The sequence below is a fragment of the Myotis daubentonii genome, chromosome 6, assembly GCF_963259705.1.
Source record: "Myotis daubentonii chromosome 6, mMyoDau2.1, whole genome shotgun sequence".
Classification (NCBI taxonomy): Eukaryota; Metazoa; Chordata; class Mammalia; order Chiroptera; family Vespertilionidae; genus Myotis; species Myotis daubentonii.
In genome coordinates, this window is record NC_081845.1 from 12,014,180 (window position 1) to 12,035,593 (window position 21,414).

Below are 21,414 nucleotides of genomic sequence, written 5' to 3' on the forward strand. Positions count from 1 at the left end.
AGGTTTGTCCCCAGGAACTTCCCCCTGAGAGTCTTGGGTTGCTATCAGAGAGGTCCTGAAAGTCAAATTTGCCGGGGTCCAACCCCAGCAGGTCCAGGGGTCCCCAAAGGCGTGGACGGAGTCGGTGATGAAGGAAGGGCACGGAGACAGCATTCAGTTGATTGTTCGTAGTTAAAGTGATTAATTACCCGCCTGGCACTTAGTTAAGAGGTTTTATTCCCTCCCTAACTTCAGGGGAAAATCCCTACCTGGGGATTCAACCTTTCTCGGAGAGGTGACCTTGGTTAAAACACAGCGCCAAGAAGGTGAGCAAACATATTAAGAACCGTATGCCATATATGCCAGGTCCCTTGAAACAGCAAGGATGGACCAGCTCCCGGCAAAACTAGAACTGCCTGAAGGTAGCAATCATAACCACTGTCACTGCTGAATGCTTGACTAACGATGCTAGCTGGCTGACTAACCCTCACACCCCTGCAAAACAGCATTATCCACAAGTGCAAATGAGGAAACTGAAGCTGGAAGGCCCAGTAACCGACCTCGTGCAGAGAGTGGTTTGAACCAGGGTTTAATATTATCCTGCAGCACACTGCTATTCTAGGGCTCCTCTTAAAGGGGTAACAGGGGCTTGTCTGGGGAACATCTGCATCCCTATCCCCAAGAGGCAGAGTGACAGAGTGACACAGGTCCTACCTCACAAGTTAGAAAGCTGGAGAGCTCTACCCCAGCCCTAGAACTACGAGAACAGAACATTTGCCCTCCATCAAAATATAATCATTGGGGGTGTTTTAAGGTATCTGGGTTTTATTTACTGACCTTCCTATTGTTGTAAACAAAACAAACAAAAAAAATCACATAACAGAGGGTTCAGTCAAGACAGTGAGGTAGGTAAGTACTGTGCTCACCTTCTCTCATGACCACCTCAAAATTACAATTAAATTATAAAAAAAATCAACCTGGACAACCACCTGAAAAGTAGCTGAATGGAACTCCTGTAACCAAGGATAGAGAAAGAGGCCAAGTTGAGATCAGTAGGAGGGCCAGACATGCAAAATGAGCTAGTCCCACACCCCTGTGTGGTGGTTGAGAATCGAGAGGGATATCTGTAGGTGTCCTAGCCCGATGCCAGGCTCCTGTCAAGGAAAGAACATCCAACCTAGGAAAAAGTCTTATAAGAGTTTATTTGAATTAAACTGATGACAACTGCCTAGAAGCAAAATCTCGACAAGTTGAGAAAATGCTCTGGAGAATAGCAGTTTTACAGCTTATTTTATACTCTAGAACAGTGATGGCGAACCTATGACACGCGTGTCAGAGGTGACATGCGAACTCATTTTTTTGGTTGGTTTTTCTTTGTTAAATGGCATTTAAATATATAAAATAAATATTAAAAATATAAATCTTTGTTTTACTATGGTTGCAAATATCAAAAAATTTCTATATGTGACACAGCACCAGAGTTAAGGTAGGGTCTTTCAAAATGCTGACACGCCGAGCTCAAAAGGTTCGCCATCACTGCTCTTGAATCAAAGGAGAAGGCATAAGGGGGGATTACATGAAATCCATTGGTAGTAAATTAGAGAGCCAGGAAAAAGCAAAGTGCGAGAATCTCAAATTTAGGATAAAAAGTAAAACGAAGAGACACACTTCTTTTACATTGGTGAGTATAGGATAGTTAGCATTTACAATACACAGAGATGGTATTTGAACAGATAACCATAAGAAGTTCTGTTGTCTCACGTTCTGGTGTGAGGCTATACCCTGAGGGATCTGGAAAAGGGCTATCGCTCTGACATTCTCAAGGCATGTTATCTTAGATGGAAACAGATAATAGACTCACTTAAAGACTGACCTTTGTCAAGGAAGCTGCCAGCCTAGGACGTGACCACATGCCATGACTCACTTTTAGTTAGGAATTTTGATGTTCAGACCAGCCTTTGTGTTACTTTTGAATTTGTAAGGCCCTCCATGCAGGCCTCCCATGAGCCCCCATGAGGTTTAGCCCCCTTTTTACCCCTTTTCCCAGCCCAGGAATCCGGTGCCGGGAAGAGTAGTCCCCACAACAGCTGGCTGTGAGATCAGCCTATCCTACCCTGGTGAGATGGAGGGTTGCTGAAAACCCACATATCCTCTTAAAGGTAGTGCACAGACTCACTCACTCAGAGGCAGGCACCCCTGCAAAGGCACAGCAGCTCAAAAGGCGCCAAAGACATACAGGAGAAACTGAGTTGTGTCACTTTGGGGTGAGGACTGCCATTGTGGCCATGGTGAGTCCTCCCCTCACGCAGCCGGCAGGGGCAGGCAGGCACCAAATCTGAATCTGCATTAACCAGGTAAACACTGCTTGCCCCACACTGGTGATTCCCTGAGACCCTGCGCCACCCAACACTGCCCTTGGCCCTTTCAGCAACTGTGCCTCTTGGGCAGCCTTGGCCTGTGCTGCAAGATTTCTTAAAAACTCTCCAAAGTCTGCAGGCCCCAGGCAGTCAACGACTAGCCTCAACATGCCTGTGCCTTTCGCTGAGTGTCCCCAGGCCCAGTGTGGGTGGCAGCCGGCCTCAGGTGACAGTGTGGCACCTCCTACATGCCTCTTGGTCCAGCACAAAAGCTGCTGAGGATTGTTCTGTAGCTCCTACCAGAGCAGCGGTTCTCAACCTGTGGGTCGCGACCCCTTTGGCGGTCGAACGACCCTTTCACAGGAGGCGCCTAAGACCATCCTGCATATCAGATATTTACATTATGATTCATAACAGTAGCAACATGACAGTTATGAAGTAGCAACGAAAATAATTTTATGGTTGGGTCACAACATGAGGAACTGTATTTAGAGGGCCAGAAGGTTGAGAACCACTGTACCAGAGGGTCCTGGATTGAGCACAGACAGTGGCTGACCTCAGCCTGCATCTGTGCCTTTCCCAAGAGGCCCCAGAACCAACATACCTGGCAGTTGGCCTCATCCCACAACAGAGCAACACCCAATTAGCTTCACAAATGGAACACCCAAAGGGTGGTCTCCACAGGCAACAGAGCCTCACAAGGGAAAATCCCACTCCAGGGGTTTAGCCCCCGCTATGGGAACTGTGGCCAGTCAGCCTGAGGGTCAACCCACCCTCTCCTCATCCTTCCCCACTCTCACTCCTCTCCGCACCCCAAACTTGAAACAACTAGAAAGAATATTTAGATATGAATTTATCTTAACTCATAAAAATTGACTGATTCCCTTGGGACAAAATGCCATTTGCTATTAACAGTGTTTGCCAAAACTAAGAAAAAGGCTCTGTACCTCTGAAGATGTGTTTACTTTATTTTTACTGAATGTAGTTACCTTAAAGGCATCTAATACCTTAGAACTGTATAACACATGGGAATTGCAAAGGCTCTCATGTATAGTGTCTCACTTAATATTCCTCATACGCTTGAGAGGTAGGTTTCGTTATCTCTTTATTACAGATGCAGCATTGAATAAAGAGGTTTGCTCAAGGATTCAGTTAGCAACTGACAGATCCAGACTGAGTAAATCAAGATCTTCTAGGGTGGGCCTTTGAAGTATACATTTTTACCTCTAAGTTTAACTTTATAAATCCATGTTATAACTTTTTTTTTTAAAGGAAACATTACCAAAAAGTCTGCTTTGGAAATGGTAACTAGGCAACTATGTAGGCAACTAGGTAGCTATGTTTAGCTTCTTGGGGATACCATTGATGTTTTATGTGAGGGTTTTTTTATTTGTTTGTTTTAATTCTTTCACAGTCACACCTCCAGGAAAGGTGTTCAAAACACTACTTTTGGAGAAGATGGGTGGATAGAAAGATGGGTAAATAGATGGATGGTTGGAGACACTAACCAAACTGCAAATTAATAAATTAAGCAATCAATCAATCAATGAATTTAGAACCATTTGTCTTTTCAATTGTTGATGAGAAAATATTACAAAATACTTGTTAGAGGCATTTATTGATCCATTTATTTAACCCATGCTTTAATCCATTTATTATTTTCTCACTTCATTTAAGCATTGATAATTGGAAATATAAAATTGAAAATTACTCTTCTACTTATATTCACCTAACCCCATTTGATATGCCAAGAATTTTGGTTGCAAATTGACAGAGATCAATCATCTACCTCTTTAATGGACTAGGAAAGTGTAAATGACAAGTTGTTAAGTTTTTGTATCCTTCCTGGTGCCAAAGAACTTGGTACAAATCATCCCAAAAGTTTATCGTGCTTTGACATAGGTCGCTATTGCTTTCATTAAAGTTTAAACTACTGACTATACTAGCTATTTTGCTATACACACAAAAAAAGTAGTTGATTCTAGAATAATTAAAAGTAAAACTATAGATAAGTGCAAAAGCAAGTTTTAACTGAGTGTATAACAATTTAGTGTAGAGCTGATTGAGCCAAAAAAAGATTATGGGAACGAAGAAAAACAGGCCTAACCAGTTCTTCTTGTTCAATAGAATGGAATCTAAAATGAGTCAGGTCTAACATGGCAAAATGATTTCTCAAAGGCCATCTCATGAATTTACATATGTTAAACTAAATTTTATCTGCATTTCAAAATTTTATCTATATGATGGTCAACAGGCATGATATAATAATTACACTTAAATAGCAACATTCTTTTTTTTTAAATACTTGATTGAGAGAGAGAGAGAGAGAGAGAGAGAGAGAGAGAGAAACGTTGATGTGAGAGAAAAACATCTATTGGTTGAACCCACAATTTGGGTATGCGCCCTGATCGGGAATTGAACCTGCCACCTTTTGGTGAATGGGACAACACTCCAACCAACTGAACCACACCAAGGTTAATAACAACATTCTTATGGCAAAATCAAGGCTCAATTCTGGAAGTTCTGGAGAAATACACCAAAAATGTTACTGGTTATCTTGGATGGTGAAGAAAAGGAATTAAGAAAACAAAAGACTTTAATTCTGTCCTTTACTTCTCAAATTTTTACCATTTTATAATAACCACATATTGCATTTTACTTAGAAAAATAATTAAAATTTTGTTTATGTTTGGCTTCTAGCGTTTATGTGATAGTAATTCCTAGCAGATTTCTACTCTGTATTATAAAGATGCCTACCCATCTTCATGTTGATTTCTTCTAGTTCAGTGTGCGTGAAGACAAGTATCTGAGTGAACATGAAGACTGCAGAGATCAGAATACGGGCCTTGGAAGATGGGAGTTTCTCACCATATTAGAAACATTATTGTCAGCCAAGTTTCACAGTCACAATGTCCTCAAACTGGAACTGAAGGAATTAAAAGTTAAGTCATTATTATCATTCTAAGTTGGAAAGAAATTTTGCAAACCCAGCTATATATGTAATATAAATTTATCACAGGTTACTATTTAGCTATATATTTCTGATCAAAGTCCACAATTATATAATACAAAATCCACATGCTGGAAATTCCCAGCATTCTGTAAAGCAATAGAGCATTTAACATAATGGCTTAAATTGAAGACATTTCTTTGTTTAAAGCACTTCCATGTTTAACTGGTTTAGCAAAGACCTTAGAACCCACTATAATGAACTTCGGTTTATTACTTAGATAATTGCAGAAAGGAACAAGGTGTACATTTTTAGGAAAGCACAAAAAGTAGACTTTGTAAATATACCAATATGCTTTTAAAATAGTAATATCAAATCATAACTCGTTTATCAAACAAGGGTGGGGAATTAGTTGTGGCACATTAATGATTTTTCAAATAGCTGAAGCTAATTATTTTAAGTGCTTTTTTATTTTTACTGGCAATCTATTAAAACTGAGTTATTTTCTCATCAAATTGAACTGACTATATTGAGCAGAAATCACCTTGGTTTTGTTCTGAGGTTCAGGGACATCAGTTATTGTACTGCAAGCATGTCAAACTCAAAGGCTAACACAGGCCAAATAAACAAGGCATGCGGCCTGCAGGCCACGAGTTTGACATGCTTGTTGTACTGCATGAGGCACTCCATGATTAGTAAGGCTTTTATATGATCTTTGGTTCCCTTACCACTTCCTTTGCTGTCCTTTGTCCCCAGCCTGCCCACGGCCCCCTTTCCTTTTTCCCTCTAGTATACCACACCCTAGGAACATAGTAGCAATTGAAAGTAGCCCACAAAAGCCTGATAAGTGAGCTTGTTTAATCTGTAAACTTAATTTTGCACACAAACTTGAGTCAACGGGCTCTGATATGAAGCTCTGATAATGGCTTCAAGCCTTTCTGGTGGTGAGGACATTACCTTTATGCCTCAACTTAGCACGCTGCTTTTTGCCAAGTGCAGGCTACACCTTGACACAGATGGGTAAGATGGTAGGAAAATTAGTTCTCATCTAATAAAAACCACACAGTTCAAGTTATTTGCATGCCTATGACAGCTTCAGTCTCCAAGAGTACTCCCAATAAACAGTACCCATCTCCCCATCCAGATATAAAGACTTTAAATGATAAAGTAAAAATAGAAGGCATTACCAATAGACCTTAGCTGGAAGTGTGAGACCCAATTGGGTCTACTGACTAAACTACAGAATTAGGAAGATTTGCCCATCCAATCCTAGTCAGCCCTGGGCCTAGCAAGGCCTGTACCACAGAGGTTCCCTCCCAAGAAAAAGGAAAGAAGTGAGCTATGTGCGCCAAATGTGTCTTTTCTGATTTACCAAGTCCATTTAGCTGATGTTTACCTTAAATCATCTGTTTTTAATTTCATATACAACCAGCCTTCCATTACTTCTTCATCTCTTCCTTCTTTAAATATACCCGGTGGAGAAGCCATTCTCATTCCAAGGCATAGTATCATCAATGTGAAGAGTTTTCTGAGTTTGTACGCAACCTTATAAAAATTATTGTTGTTTGAGTATCTATTTTAAATTTACATACACAAGATCCTATTCTGTGTCTTACTTTCCTTACTACATACAATGCTTTTAAGATCTGTCTGTGCTATTATATGTTGATCAATTCCTTGCTTCTAAATATTGCATCGTGCTCCAAGGTGTGTAACCACCACTTTTCACTCATTCCAATTCCTGATTCCTGGACATCCTGATTCCTCTACATCCCTGTGCGTGTCCCAATACATCCTGGCCAGATCATAGAGCCATGGGTACCTCATTTGATTGAACACTGCCAAATCACTGTCCAGGTAGCTGTTCTGATTCTCTGCTCATTTTTTATTGTATTGTTAGGGGTATTTTTTGTTGTTGAGTTATATGAGTTCTTTATATATAAAGAACTTTTATATATTAGCCCCTTATCAGAGGTATTGTTCGCAAATATCTTCTCCCATTCGGTTGGTTGCCTTTGTGTTTTGTTGATGGTTTCTTTTCTGTGCAAACGCATTTTAGTTCGTTATAATCATATTCATTTAAAATTGTCAGTTTTTTGCTGATAATATGATTCTTTATATAGAAAACCCTAAAGACTCTCCCCAGAACTACTAGAAACAACAAACAAATAAAGTTGCAAGATACAAAATCAATATACAAAAATCCATTGTACTCCTAGATACCAGAAATTTTCAACCTTTGTCATCTCATGGCACACATAAACTAATTACTAAAATTATGCAGCACACCAAAAAATATATTATTTGCCGATCTGACAAAAAATAGGTATAATTTTGATTGATTTACAAAAATAAATAAATAATAGTAATTACCTATCCTTTTTGCTCCAAAGTGACTTTTAAAAAAAAAAAATCAGGTGCCTATATTTGTATGTAAGGCTTTCTGGCACCAATGATTAAACAATCACATAAACTTTATTATGCGACGTGACCAGTAAGATGAAACTCTAACATATGACCTATATATTTATGACTCAAGACAGAGCATTCACACCAAATTGGCTATTGTTGTGTTGAATTTTATCATTTTTTATTTGACAATTTAAAGGAAAAGAAGTTAGTGCCCTTGACTAAATTGTCAGGTATTGCATGTTTTAAAACTTCTGCGGCACACTAGGTAAAAAATCACTGCTATAAACTAACAATGAAATTTCAGAAAAAGAAATGAAATAAAACCAATTTCATTTACAATTGCAACAAAAAGTATAAAATACCTAGAAATAAACTTAACAAAGGACATGAGGAACTCATACAACTGGAAACTACAAGGCATTATTAAAAGAAACTGAAGAAAACATAAAGAAATAGAAACATATTCCATGTTCATGATTTGAAGATTCAACATAGGTAAAATGGCCATTTTACCCAAAGCAGTATACAGATTTGATGCAATCCACATCAAAACCCCAATGGCACTTCTAAAATAAATACTGTAGAACAAAAAATCATCAAATTTGTATGGAAACACAAAAGGCCCTGAATAGCCAAAGCAATCCTGAGAAAAAAAGCAAAAAGCCAGAGGTATCACTCTCCTGGATTTCAAATTCTACTACAAAGAGACAATCAAAACAGCATAGTATTGGCAGAAAAACAGACACAGAGACACAGGGAACAGAACTGAGAGCCCAAAAATAAACCCACATACATATGGGCAAATATTTTTTGACAAAGGAGCCAAAAACATACAATGGAAAAAAGAAAGCCTTTTCAGTACATGGTGGTGGAACATTGGAAAGCCGCATACAGAAGACTACTCTTTGTCACCACACACAAAAATTAACTCAAAATAGATCAAAGACCTAAATATAACACCGGCAACAAAAAATAAATACATAGAAGAAAACGAAGATACTAAACTTACGGTCCCTGGTCCGAGAGAGGATTTTATGAATTTGACCCCAGAAGCAAGGGAAGTAAATGCTTAGTCCAGTTTTAGCAAGAATCCTGCTCAGTCAGTTTGGAGAGAACATCCCACCTTTGATGATCTGATCACCCTTGATATCTGATCAAGTCCCTCATTCTTCACCTTTGATGTACAAGTTCTTCACCTGTCTTCAGCAAGAATCCTGTTAAGTGGGTGAAGCAAGAACCCCCTATACTTAATGTCTTTTCTTAGTCATTTTTTCATCCACTATCCCCTCACTTGACTTCTTGCCTGAAAATCCCCAGCTGTCTTTACTGTACTCAGAGTTAAGCCTGGTTTATTTCCCCTATAGAATGTTATGACACCTATTGCAGTGGTCCAAAACAAAGTCTTCCTTACCATTTTAATACATATCAAAATAAGTTTTTATTCTGGGATGGGAAGGACCCAGTACTCTTACTTTTTTGCCTTCAAACATTAGAACCACTCAAATAATTCACCTTGCTTGTCTTCTGTGTTCACCTAGTAACCTCTGATGAATTCTAGCTTCCAACATTATTTATAGGTTAAAGAGAATATTCACCCTTTTAGAGTTCTCACTGTTAATTCATACATTGGCATTGATGCTGGCTTATATGCTTCTGTGATTAAGTTAATCCTGAGGCAGCATCTTCAAGGTCAAACACAGTGACAAAAATCAAGTTTCTGGGGTCACAGAAAAGAAGACCGGAAGGCGAGACCTGGCCACAGTAAACAATCGCATTTAAGAATACCTGGTGGATCTTAGAAGACACAGTTACTTAATGAACAACCAAGTTTTCCGTTGAAAAGTTCATATGGAGTTAGGGATGAGGAAGTAATGGGATGATATAAATTATTTTGGCTATTGCATTCAAACTTTAATCTTTCTTCTCTCCCACTGTCTATACTCTAAGACACAAGCATGTCTGTTTCTACCCTCTATCTCTCACATTTACCATGGCTTTATCATGACCCGGGATCTTATGAAAATGCAGATTCTGGTTCATAGGTCCTGGCACGGATGGGGACAGCAATCTGCACTTCTAGAAAGTTCCCAGGTATTGCAGCTACTGCAAGAGGAGAGCTGCATTGTCTCCAGTTTTGGAGTAATGCCACAAACTCTTAATTGGCCTCCCTATCGCTCTTTCCAATCCATTCCCCACCCTACAGTCAGTGTGGTCTTTCCCAATGCAAATCTGAACAGGTTCCTCCACTTTCCCTGCTTCCCATGCCCTCAGATCCTGTCCCTGCCTCCCATTCCACCTTCAGGCTCCCACTCAAGCTCATGGTCCTGCTGATGAGTTAGGCTCAATTCCTACAAGCACTCTGTGATTTCTCCTTCTGAGCTTTCTCACAAGTTCTTCTCCTCATCGGACAAATACTGTTTTCCTTGTGATTCCCAGCTTCACCCCTCCCACACCTCCTCAAGCTTTCCAAATCCAGTTCTCTACTCTTCCTCTGGGATTCCATAGCACCCTGAACTTCTATCATTGTAACTTATCAGCCAATATTTTTCCCCTCAAATTCCTATCATTAGATCATGAATGAAGGAGAGGGGTACCTGCACTTGTTTTCAATGTGATGCCTCTCCATCACATTGTTTCACAGATAGAAAATGTTTAAAATATATTCACGAGCCCTAGCCGGTTTGGCTCAGTGAATAGAGCATCGGCCCACAGACTGAAGGGTTCCAGTCAAGGGCACATACCTTGGTTGCAGTCTCCATCCCTGGCCCAGGTCAGGGCCTGTGTGGGAGACAATCAATACATGTGTCTCTTTCATCAATGTTTCTATCTCTCCTCTTCTCTTTCACTTTCTCTAAAAATCAATGGGAAAATATCTTCAGGTGAGGATTAACCAGAAAACATAAAATATACTCATGAGTTGAACTGGAAAAGGAAGAGTATTCAGGAAGTAGACACCTATAAGGGATTCAAATTTATATCTCATTTGGTCTTCTTCATAGAGTCACAATCAGTGTTACTAAACGCTAAAGATAAAATTGGTTAGGTTGTCAAATTGAAGCACAATCTAAAGCTTTCCAACTACTATAGAATAATACTAGGCTTGAAGTTCTTTTTTAAATTCTATCTTACCTAAGCAATACAGAATATATATATTTTATACATAAAACAAGGCAGCCTTGACCAGCTGTTTTCTATTTTTTACAGGAGAGCTAGCAAATACAAACATAAATTGCAGTAAGATATGCAAAATAAGGAAGACTGGATGATAAGTGAGGGGAGGGGCTAAAATGTGAACTAGCCCGGGAGTGGCCCTTCTAGACAGATGTTCCATGTGATCAGCAGTTCTTGAATCTTAGTATGTGAGGTGTTGTGGATGAATCCTGACAATTCTAATTTTCTTCATGAGAAATTATGTAGTTTCTTAATGAAATAATTTATGTTATGAGATCTCATAACGTGTTATAACAGAAAAAAATCAAAATAAAATCTCAAAAATAAAACAGGTACACATGCTCAACATAAAAATCTATGTGGTTGAAGTATAGTATATCAATTTCAACATTTCTTACATACAACAATATGATTGCTAATCTGTTCTATTTTCATATTTTTCTTTTACTCTGTTTTTAACTAGAGATATTCTTTTATTTTTCAAGGAAGAAATGACATAATAAAAGCTCTAGGATCCAGCTGGCCTTTTTGTTTTCTCATTGTTACCAGATCCTAAATTCCTCCCCTGAGCTGGCTCGGGATTCTGGTATAGGATAGATGACTTCATTCTTATCAAGGTATTACTTGAGATGGAAAAGGTCAACCCCCAGAGCCCACCTGCCTTGCCCTGTGAATTCCTCACTAGCAATCAATGCTCCCATTGTCTTCCTTCATGCCTAGCTCCCAGAGCCACACCTGTCAGAGCCAGCACAGCTGCCCAAACTCACCTTCTCAGGAAGAATAAAGAGAGTGGAGAAACAGGGAGAGCGGAGTTAGGAAGTGATTCAATATATCTTTTTATGTTTCATTTGCAAGAATATTCAATATTTTCATGGGTGTGAACCTACTTTCAAAGTAAATATGATAAACCTACTACTTATTGAGTACCTCTCTAAAGAAAGTGGCCGATCCAGGAATCAGACTTGGATAAGCCTCATTTCTATCTAGCCCTCTCTCCCTTCCTCTCTGAAATCAATAAAATATATATGTATATTTTTTAAAAGCCTCATTTCTAAAGCCCAGGTTCTTTCCTCTAAATTTTGCTGCTTTTTTTAAAGAAAGCAAAGCCCCGAAGACAATCTCATCTGAGATTCAATAGCACTTTTATTTTATTTAGTTAAAAAATAGAGACCAAAAAAGAAAAAAATAGAGACAGTCAAAAAGGAATGCATGAAAGGAATCTATTAGGTTTCCAAAGAGCACCTGACAGGCCAAAATTGGACCTAGGAAGGACTGCTGTTTCTCCCTGCAACAATCCTTCCTCCGCTCAGCACCTTACTGCATGTTAGCCAGGAAAACTTCAGGGCGCCAGGAGATGGTGCCATTAGGTGGGAAGCAGAGAAAGCGCGGGAGGACTGTAAGCACGCTGGAGACATCAGAGTCTTTAAAGTACATGTTAATCTCTCCTTGCTCATTCCCACTGCTGCTTCCTCATTCGATAACCTTGTAATCTCCACTCTTTTACCTTGCCCTCCCCCAAGCCCCTCTCTACACTCCCGCCCAGAGAATCAGATGCTCTCACTCCTCTGTCTGAACCTTCCTTGGCTGCTCGTTGCTCTATGGATGAAGTTAAGTATCCTCCAGGTGCCCCTCGAGGCCCTCCTCCTTCCTGGCCCATGCTCTGCTCCGGCGTCCACACCTGGCCATGCGTGCCCACCTGTTCACCCCGCTGCAGCCACCTTGTTGGTTCTCCTCCCCCAGCTCCTTGACACACTGTGTCTGCTCTTCTGTCCCCCACGCCTTCTGCTTTCCCGAGTCCCACTCACCCTTGGAGTCTCAGTTTAGATGTCACTTTTAAAAAAATACATGTTTTTATTGATTTCAGAGCGGAAGGGAGAGAGAAAGAGAGATAGAAACATCAGTGATCAGAAAAATCATTGATTGGCTGCCTCTTGCACGCCCCACACTGGGGATCAAGCCCGCAAACCAGGCATGTGCCCTTGACCTGAATCGAACCTGGGACTCTTTAGTCCACAGGCTGACGCTCCATCCAGTGAGCCAAATCGGCTGGGGCTAGATGTCACTTTTTAAGTGAGGCCTTTCCAGGCGGATTCCAGCCCACCGCCCCATCCCCCAACCTCCCCCCCCCCACTTCCTCCGACCCCCCGCAGTCTCCTCAACCGCCCTCTACTTAGATTTCCCAGGACGTGCATCATTAGCACTCTCCACGTCACCGATTGCAAATTGCACCGCTGGATCTTATCTTGAACGGATGAATGAAAGAATGACTGAATGAATGAAGGGAGGAGCTTGAATTGGGTCTTACTTGTCATCATCATCATCCTATCATCACAATGTTTCCAGTCCCTCTGGGACATGCCCACCCCTTTCTGGATGGAGCGCCCACTGCGCGCTCAGGCCCTTTGGGGAGGACGCGGACACCGCGCGGCTCGGGCAGGTCTCCCCACCAGGTGCTCCCCGCGCTCCCAGGTTCACTGGCTTCGGGGAGGAGGAGCGGCGGGAAAAGGGGGTGGCAGCCGGGAGCGCGGGGCACGCCTCCAGCCTCGCAGCCCGCCGCCGCCGGGAGCGCCACTTCCTCCTTCGGGGGCCGGGCGGGGCGGGGCGGGGCGGGGCGGGAGACGCCCCCCGCGGCCGGCCGGGGCCGCCCCAATGGGATTCGGTGCCGGGCCGCCCTCGCCCAGTCCCGGCGCCGCGCTTGGCCGCGGAGGAGGCGGCGCGGCCCGGGCAGCGGCGGCGCTGCGCCCGCCGAGGGGAGGGGAGGCCGAGCCTGCCAAGCTGGCGCCCGGCGGGGCCATGGTGGCCGGTGCCCGCGGCGGCTGCGCGCAGGCGGGGGCTGCCGGGCACGGCCTCCTGGCCCTGCTGCTCGTGGTCTGCGCCCCGCTCCGGCTGCGGGCGGACGAGCCGGGTGAGTAGAGCGCGTTCGGCGGGCGACGGGCTGGGCCTGGAGGAAACCCGGGTCCCCGTCTGCACCCCACGAGTCCTGCGCCATCTGGCCGATGGCAGCTCGAGTAAAAACTCAGTGACTGCTCTCCGATCGCTGCGCACGAAGGTCCCCCCTGCCCCTCGATCAGGAGAACCAACTTGGCGCTTCCCCACGCTCCCCCTTCCCAGCCCCGCTTCGTCTCCAGACTTCCTGACTCCACCGGCCGGGCGAGAGGTGACAGGGCCCGGGGTCGGGGGCGCGCGACCCAGGCCGCCTCAGGGAGAGTCAGCAGCCAGGACGCTTCTCGCCGGCGTCCTTTGGACCAAGCTGCTCAGCAGTTGGGCGGCCAGGCCCTCGCTGCCGCCTCTCCCTCTGCGGCTGCAACCCCCGGGTCCGTGTGTGGTTTTAGGGAAAAGTCGGGAAATGTTGGCCCGACGCGCCGCGCCTTACCGAGTGCTGCCTGCGCCCGAGGTTCATTCAGGTGGTTTAGCTCCTTGGGTGTGAGAGCGAGTCAGGTCCCGGCCAGGCTGGTCTTTCTCGGGACCTGGTGATTGGCTTCCAGTTGGACCTAATGAACCCACAACCGAATTTACCCCGCATTTTCCCCAGGTCAAAGCAGTAAACCGTTCACCAGTCTAGGCAAATCCTTGTTAAGTAGCTCTTTATTGATAGCAAGGAGCGAATTATTGGGGAGTTTTTTGGTTCTTGGCCCCTCTCTCCCTACTTCTGCCGTATGGAACGGCGTTTATTTAATGGCACCGAATTCGTCCAGAATATGTTGACAGCTTCCCCACCCCATGCTTCCAAATGAGAAAAGAGTCAAAACTTAACCCAAGATTGCATTCCCCACCTCCCGCCCCACTGAACCGTGTATCCATTCCCAGTCTGAAACATGGATACCCAAGATGTTAGTAGTGGTTACTAAGGTTGGTCACATACCTTTTAAGATTAAAGTTTAGATGAGATCTGTCTTGTCACTATAGCAGAATGCTAAGCATATCGTAAAATGTTAATACTACATATGTGGGATTTTGATCATGGTTGTTTTAAGCATTAAAAAGTGTTTCTCAGGCTCCTATTTGAAGATGCACGTTTAATACCGCACATTTGTTAATCCACCCAACAATGTGTCATGTCCTAATCTGGCCGGAACTGTCACCCATCGTTCCAAATGATGTTTCAGATGTTGTAGAGCCATCCGGGCTGTTAACTGGGTACTTTATAGAGTAGTTCTCTGCTGGCAAGTGTGATTGCGCAGCTTCAAGTTTGGGTCTACTGCGGTTACTGGTGGAAGAAGGTATTGTCATTTGATTTTCAATGAAACATCCTATATGTTTAGGATGCTGAAAGACCCAATAAAGGTGTAGGTGTTCAATGACAAAGAAAGTAAAACTTAGATTGGGGACATTTACTGAAAAAAAAAATCTAAGAACTCAGGTTCTGATACCTCTTGAGTGAAGAGGCATTGTCAGTGATTTTTTGCACCTTTCTTTTCACGTGTGATTTTTCTAATTAGCCCACAGTCACTTATTTTTCAAGCTTCCATAAATTGAAACATTTTAGGTCCTGAGATATGTTGCTGGCTCTGCAGTTGGATGGTGTCATCAGTGACAGGAGTGCTCTCGGTGTTTAGAAAATCAAAGGGCAGGCTTAGCATAACAGTCTGTTTTTGGCAAGAAGACACCATTTATTACATTTTACCTTCATTGTTCTCAGAGTCAGCTTCGTCTGGTGCTTCTTGCCTCCCCAACCTGCCAGACTCCCCACTCTCTCCTGAGGCTTAATAAAAGCCCCAAGACCACACTGTAAATCAGGATTTCCAATGGGTGGGGCCTGGGAATGGGCGCTTTTAATAAGTTCCCCCAGGTAATTCTGATTCAAATCAGCTTTGAGATGGTAGAAACAACTTTATAATGTTAGGGTTATGATAAAGTGCTACCGTCTGTGTCAGAGACAGTTTAATATTGGAATATTAAAAAGTCTGTCCTTAAGTCATCACTCCTTTATATTTGGCTAGACATGGGACAGCCGATACCTGCTGTGTTTTGGTGAGTGACTTCTTTAAAAGTAAGCACAAGTTTATTCTGGCACCTTCTGTGTCATTGTGTGCACTTGCCCAGACTTTCCTTCACCTCCAAGGTCTGAGATCCTATCAGCCCTGTAGTCTGTAAATTCCTGAAGGGAGCGACCAGCTTTGTCTTTACCTTCCTAGCATCCGACAAAGGTGCTCAATTAATGTTTCTTGGGTTGAACTGAACAATCTTTTTGTGTTTAGGAGATATTTTCAAATTACTTTCTAATTAGTGGAAACTAAGTAATGAAATGTCTACCGAAGTTGTTTATGAGGGTACGTCTGATGCTCACACTAATTAATGTTTAGCAAGCCCAGCTCTCTTGGCATGCCTATTTCTACGTGCAAGGATGCCTTGTAAGTGAAAGTACAGCAGAAAGAAGGAACAGGCCAGAGAACAACATGTACCGTATCTTCTGGCTCTAGGAGATGTGATTTGTAACACTCGAACATTGAATTATACGAGATATTTCAGAAAAGAAAGACTTTATGTTAAAGGATTCACTAAACAAATCAAAGGATGTTGTTCAAGCTCGACTTGAACTCTGAATAGTGTCCCAAGCTCCAACTTTTCATTGCATAAAGTGAATGCTTTAACCGTGTGGTAGTGACACAGATTTGAAAATCATATATAAAAAAAAAAACCCATCATATGGAAATAAGCAATACATCTGACATTTATAAGGAATTATGTTTTTATTTTTAATATGCATGAGGAAGTTAAATTAATTGCAGCATTTAGCAAAGGTTTTAATCGTGTTAAGGCAGAAAAAAAACTTTTTCAGGGAAATATTTTCTATAGAGTTTTGGACTCTCTGCTATGTGTATTCTAGCATGAAGTCAACTCTATACATATTAAAGTAACCTATTGGTTTGCATTTTGAAGGAGATAACACATATAACCCACCTAGACTTGCAGTTAGTACATAGCAAATGCCAACCATCTTACTTTTCACTGCTGTTTATTATTACTATTAATTGGGCAAATATGGGGGCCCCTTTTTTCTGCCTCCCTCACTGCCTCTTGGACCTCATTCTTCAGCACACTTACTCATACTTCCAGTCATACCAGCTTTCTTGCCATTCCTCAAGGTATCAGGCACCCTTCTACCTCAGAGCCTTTGCATGTGCTGCTCGCTCTGCCTGGAACCCTCTTGCCCCAAATATCCAGACAGCTTTCCTCCTTCAGTCTTTGTCCAGGTGTTGCCTTCTTGGGGAGGATATCCCTAACCACCTGTAACCCACCTGCCGTCCCCAGAACTCCATATTCCCTTTCCTGCTTTCAGTTTTCTCTAGAGCATTTATCCTTTTCCAACAGAGTGTATAATTGATACGTTTATTTCATTCATTTGTATTTCCCTTACAAAAATACAAGGTCCATGAAGAGCTGTGTAGTTTGAACAGTGGCCAGCACATGATGGTCACTCAGTAAGGATGAGAGTTCAATAGTGGAAACTGAGGCTTATAGACTATTAAGCCACTTGCCTTGTCACTCACCAATGCATGGTGGAACTGGTATTCAAGCCCAGCTGTGTTTTAGTGCTGCAGAGCCGTAGGCTGTTCACTATACTCCCTCTGGATGAGTGTTCTGTAGTGGATAGGTAGGTGCTCAGTGAGGATGGGGTGAGAAGGCAGTGAAAACACAGTTGCCGCCCTGTTGTTAAAGACTTAGGGCTGACTCTAGTTGAGAATCAAAACCTGAAATAAAATATGTCTCGTCCAACTGTTGTTTGTAAATAAAAAGTCTGAAAATAAGGACTTAAAATAGAAGAATTCATTCTGCTGTACTCGAAGTCTGGCATTGCAGATAGAAGGAAAATACTGTCAAACTTTCAGATTGCTTTTTTCCTCCCCACCCCCCATTAGACTAGAAGTAATTTTGCGTGTTTGCAGCTGAAAAGTCATGTTGATGTCATCTTCCAGATGTTCATTCTCGGCCTTGTATATATAACAAAATAGCTGTTTACCTTGGGGGTGCGGGGTTGGGAGAGATTTAACTGATGCAGATGAAATGGTGGTTTCTAACCCGATGTGGAAATAAATTTTAACTATGAGCTCTAGTATGAATCTGGAACCAACTGCCAGCCTTGCCTTTCAGTGGGAGTTGAAGAAGTTTTATTTTGGGGGGTGGGTGGGGAGTGGAATGAGGGAGAATCTAGAAGATCCACGAGACAGAGACAAAATGGAGGTTTTTTTTAAGTCACCACCAGTACCTGGTACAGTGCCTGGTAGATAACAGGCTCCAGATAACTATTTCCTGCATTAGCACATGAATGCTGTGGTGAGGTTTCAGAGAATACGGTGAAAGGTGACGTGCACTAAGTTGTTTGCTGAGAAATTGCATACATGACTATGGTGATGTCTTAGGAAACAATGCACATGTTTTCAAGAAAATATCTAAATTAATCTCTGATAAATGAATCTCTGAGCCTCTTTTCCAGGCAACACCCGGAAAGCTGCCTTGAAGTAGGTGCTGGCAGTCTTAAGAATAGAGGAGCAGGTGGTAGACTGAATCGGACCAGGTGGGTCAGTGATCCCCTAAGATCTGCAGATGCTTCTACATTGAGGCCATCAGGGGCCTGATTTACCTTGAAGATCATTTGGGGACAGTGTTTAGACCTTTGTGACATGAGCTCTATATTAAGCCTTATTGTCATGTGAGCCTTGACTACTTACTGCCATTTCTATCTTCCTAATGCTTACAAGATCTATTAATCTAGTTTTTATCTCCTAGAACTATCTCCTCTCTCTTTGGGAGCTACACACTGTGTGAAAGTATACCCTATGTTTGCAGAAAGCCCTGTGTCTCATATATGGTAATTTTAGGTTAGGTAGATTTTTTGTGTGTGTCGGAAAAGCTGAAAATAACATTGAAACAAGGTAAAAGCTAATTGGCTCCATGTTATCCCATCTCTCCCTTTTAATAAAGCTACACTGGAGCTCTTTAAAAAACCACACACACACACACACACACACACAAATAAACTTCTTTTAGGATGGAGATTTCTTTCCTGTCTGCTTTCCCAAAGATCTTCCTAATGCTTACAAGGCAGAGCAGTTGTGGAACAAGCAAGCTATTGACAAATGATATTGTCCTGACAGATCATAATCCTGCAAAAAAGGTGTTATACAGAGAATCACTAAGGACATGATTTTTGGTGTGTGTGTGCACACACACGCATACACACAAATATATATCTCCACAACAAATAAACATAGCGCACACATTTACATACTGTCTACTATTTGTTTTTATTAAATACTAGGGGCCCGGTGCATGAAATTCGTGCACTGGGTGTGGGGGGGGGGGGGTGGAGTGTCCCTCAGCCCAGCCTGCCCCCTCTCACATACTGGGAGCCCTCAGGCGTTGACCCCCATCACCCTCCAATCGCAGGATCGGCCCCTTGCCCAGGCCTGACGCCTCTGGCTGAGGCATCCGGCCCGGGCAGCGGGGACCCGCAGCTGCAGCGGCCCCGCGATCGTGGGCTTCGCTTTAGGCCCAGGCAAGGGACCCCTAGCTCCTGGGACTGCCAGCTTCGACCGTGCCCAGCTCCCATCGCTGGCTCCACCCCTACTTCCTGCTATCACTGGCCAGGGCGGAAAAGGCGCCTGATTCTCCGATCATGGCTGGGGGGCAGGGCAAAGGCAGCCCCAGGGCCGCCTTTGCCCTGCCCCCCAGCTCTTAGCTCCCCCCTGGGTTTCTGATCCCTGTCAGTGGCAGGGGGCTTCTTCCTGCTTTCCCTTTCGCCTCCCTGCATTGTGCCTACATATGCAAATTAACCGCCATCTTGTTGGCAGTTAACCGCCATCTTGTTGGCAGTTAACTGCCAATCTTAGTTGGCAGTTAATTTGCATATAGCCCTGATTAGCCAATGAAAAGGGTATCGCCGTACGCCAATTACCATTTTTCTCTTTTATTAGTGTTGACTAGAGGTCTGGTGCATGAAAATTCATGCACTGGAGGGGGGGTGTCCATCAGCCTGGCCTGTCCCCTCTCACAGTCCGGGAGGCCTCAGGGGCGGGAAGTGACTCGGTGATCAGGGGAAGACGACACCTCATCACACCTCTGCTGCTGCCACTGCCGGCAGTGCAGGCCTTGGCTGGCCCTGGTTATCTGAGCCTTGGGCAGCCCTGGGCAGCTGGGCAGCTGCCATCCAAGGCTTGCTTGTGCCTCAGGCCGGCCCTGGGTGGCTGGGGGCTGAGGGGACCGGGGGACTCTGGAGGCAGGCGTACAGAATGGGCGGGCCTGCGTGGGGGTGGAGGGCTGGCCTTGCCGCACACCTGCCGCCCCAATGGGGCTGAGGGGACTGGGCACCACCATCTTGTGGCTGTGGGCACCACCATCTTTGAGGGCTTGGCAGTCAATTAGCATATTCCCTCCATATTGGCTGTGGGTGCCGCCATCTTTGCAATGGCGTGAGGATCAATTAGCATATTCCCTCTTTATTAGATAGGATTAGGCAGGCAAGTTATATATATAAAATATGTGTAAGGTATAAATACAACATAAAACTAATACCTGCATACTCTACTATGTAATGTCTGCATGCTTTTATATTCTATTTTTTCAACTTAACATTTTATTAAAAGCTTTTCACCATACTATTGGGAAAAAATTCCAAGTTTATATTTATTTTAACAGTTAGCCTTCAGATAAACCAAGAACTCATTTTCAAGTAATTTATTGCAACTGAGGAATATCCAGTGTAAAAGTAGAACTTTTGTTTTGTCCATTCAGCTGTGAATCTTATCAAGATTCGTGTCTTCTGTATGATTCAAATAACACTTCCTTGCTTATGAAGTCAGAAGTAATTTGCTTGTCTATATATTTTTTTTTGAGAAAGTATTAAGTTTAACCTTAAATGCATTAAGTATGAGAAAGGTAATGTGTATTTCTTGTTCCTTCTTGGATGCGACTCTTAATTTATATTTAATGGGGTCAACTTGTCCTTGGTTAGACAGGAGTTTATCTTTACTGAGAACCACATTTGTTTTTATATTCAGCATTTTCCAACTCAAATTACAAGCACAATTTGTAGCCTTTTTATTCAGTGTTCAACATGTTTTCATTTTACTGGAAGGGAAAGAACAGTTTTTCTTTTCTTTCATCACAAAATTAAAACCCTTGGAAACAGGAGCATCTGGCTCCATTTCATGATTGAGTGTGTTTATTGGAAGTGCCTAAAGGTCGGAGGTAAATGATGTTTATGGGACACTCTATTCTTGAAAAAAGGAAAACAAAACTTTATTTCACTCATATTTCTGACAGGGAACAAGGCGGTATTAAAACTTATGAAATCCGCTTATAGTTGAATTACCAGTGCTTAAAGTTTCCTGCAGGGAAAATAGATAAACAACTCTTTGGGTTGTTAATTACTTTTTAAATGGCTGAATGGATTTAATTCAGCCTTTCTATTGCAATTCACAAAAGCAAGTTCACCTGAGATTACAATGTGGTTGATTTCAGCCCAAAGGAGGGCACTTTTGAGACTTACTAGCCCATGGGACCACTGCAACATGAGATCTGTTTATTGAATTGCTCCTTCTCCCA

At 42.9% G+C, this 21,414-nt stretch overlaps 2 protein-coding genes across 3 annotated transcripts in view; one reads left to right on the forward strand and one right to left on the reverse strand.

Annotated features, from left to right (window-relative positions):
- Positions 1 to 14,313, reverse strand: part of ROS1 (ROS proto-oncogene 1, receptor tyrosine kinase) — a 119,209-nt gene extending 104,896 nt beyond the window's left edge. Inside the window, exon 1 of one of the 2 annotated variants that reach the window (XM_059700148.1) lies at positions 14,243 to 14,313. In XM_059700148.1, coding sequence (XP_059556131.1) covers positions 14,243 to 14,269 — 27 coding nt within the window. In that variant the 5' untranslated portion in view covers positions 14,270 to 14,313. The remainder of the gene's footprint in view (positions 1 to 14,242) is intronic. The other variant, XM_059700149.1, reaches the window with a different exon arrangement.
- The window catches only part of DCBLD1 (discoidin, CUB and LCCL domain containing 1), a 63,682-nt gene continuing 55,786 nt past the window's right edge, over positions 13,519 to 21,414 (forward strand). Inside the window, 3 exon segments of the mRNA XM_059700153.1 lie at positions 13,519 to 13,535; positions 13,537 to 13,618; positions 13,621 to 13,774. Coding sequence (XP_059556136.1) covers positions 13,519 to 13,535; positions 13,537 to 13,618; positions 13,621 to 13,774 — 253 coding nt within the window.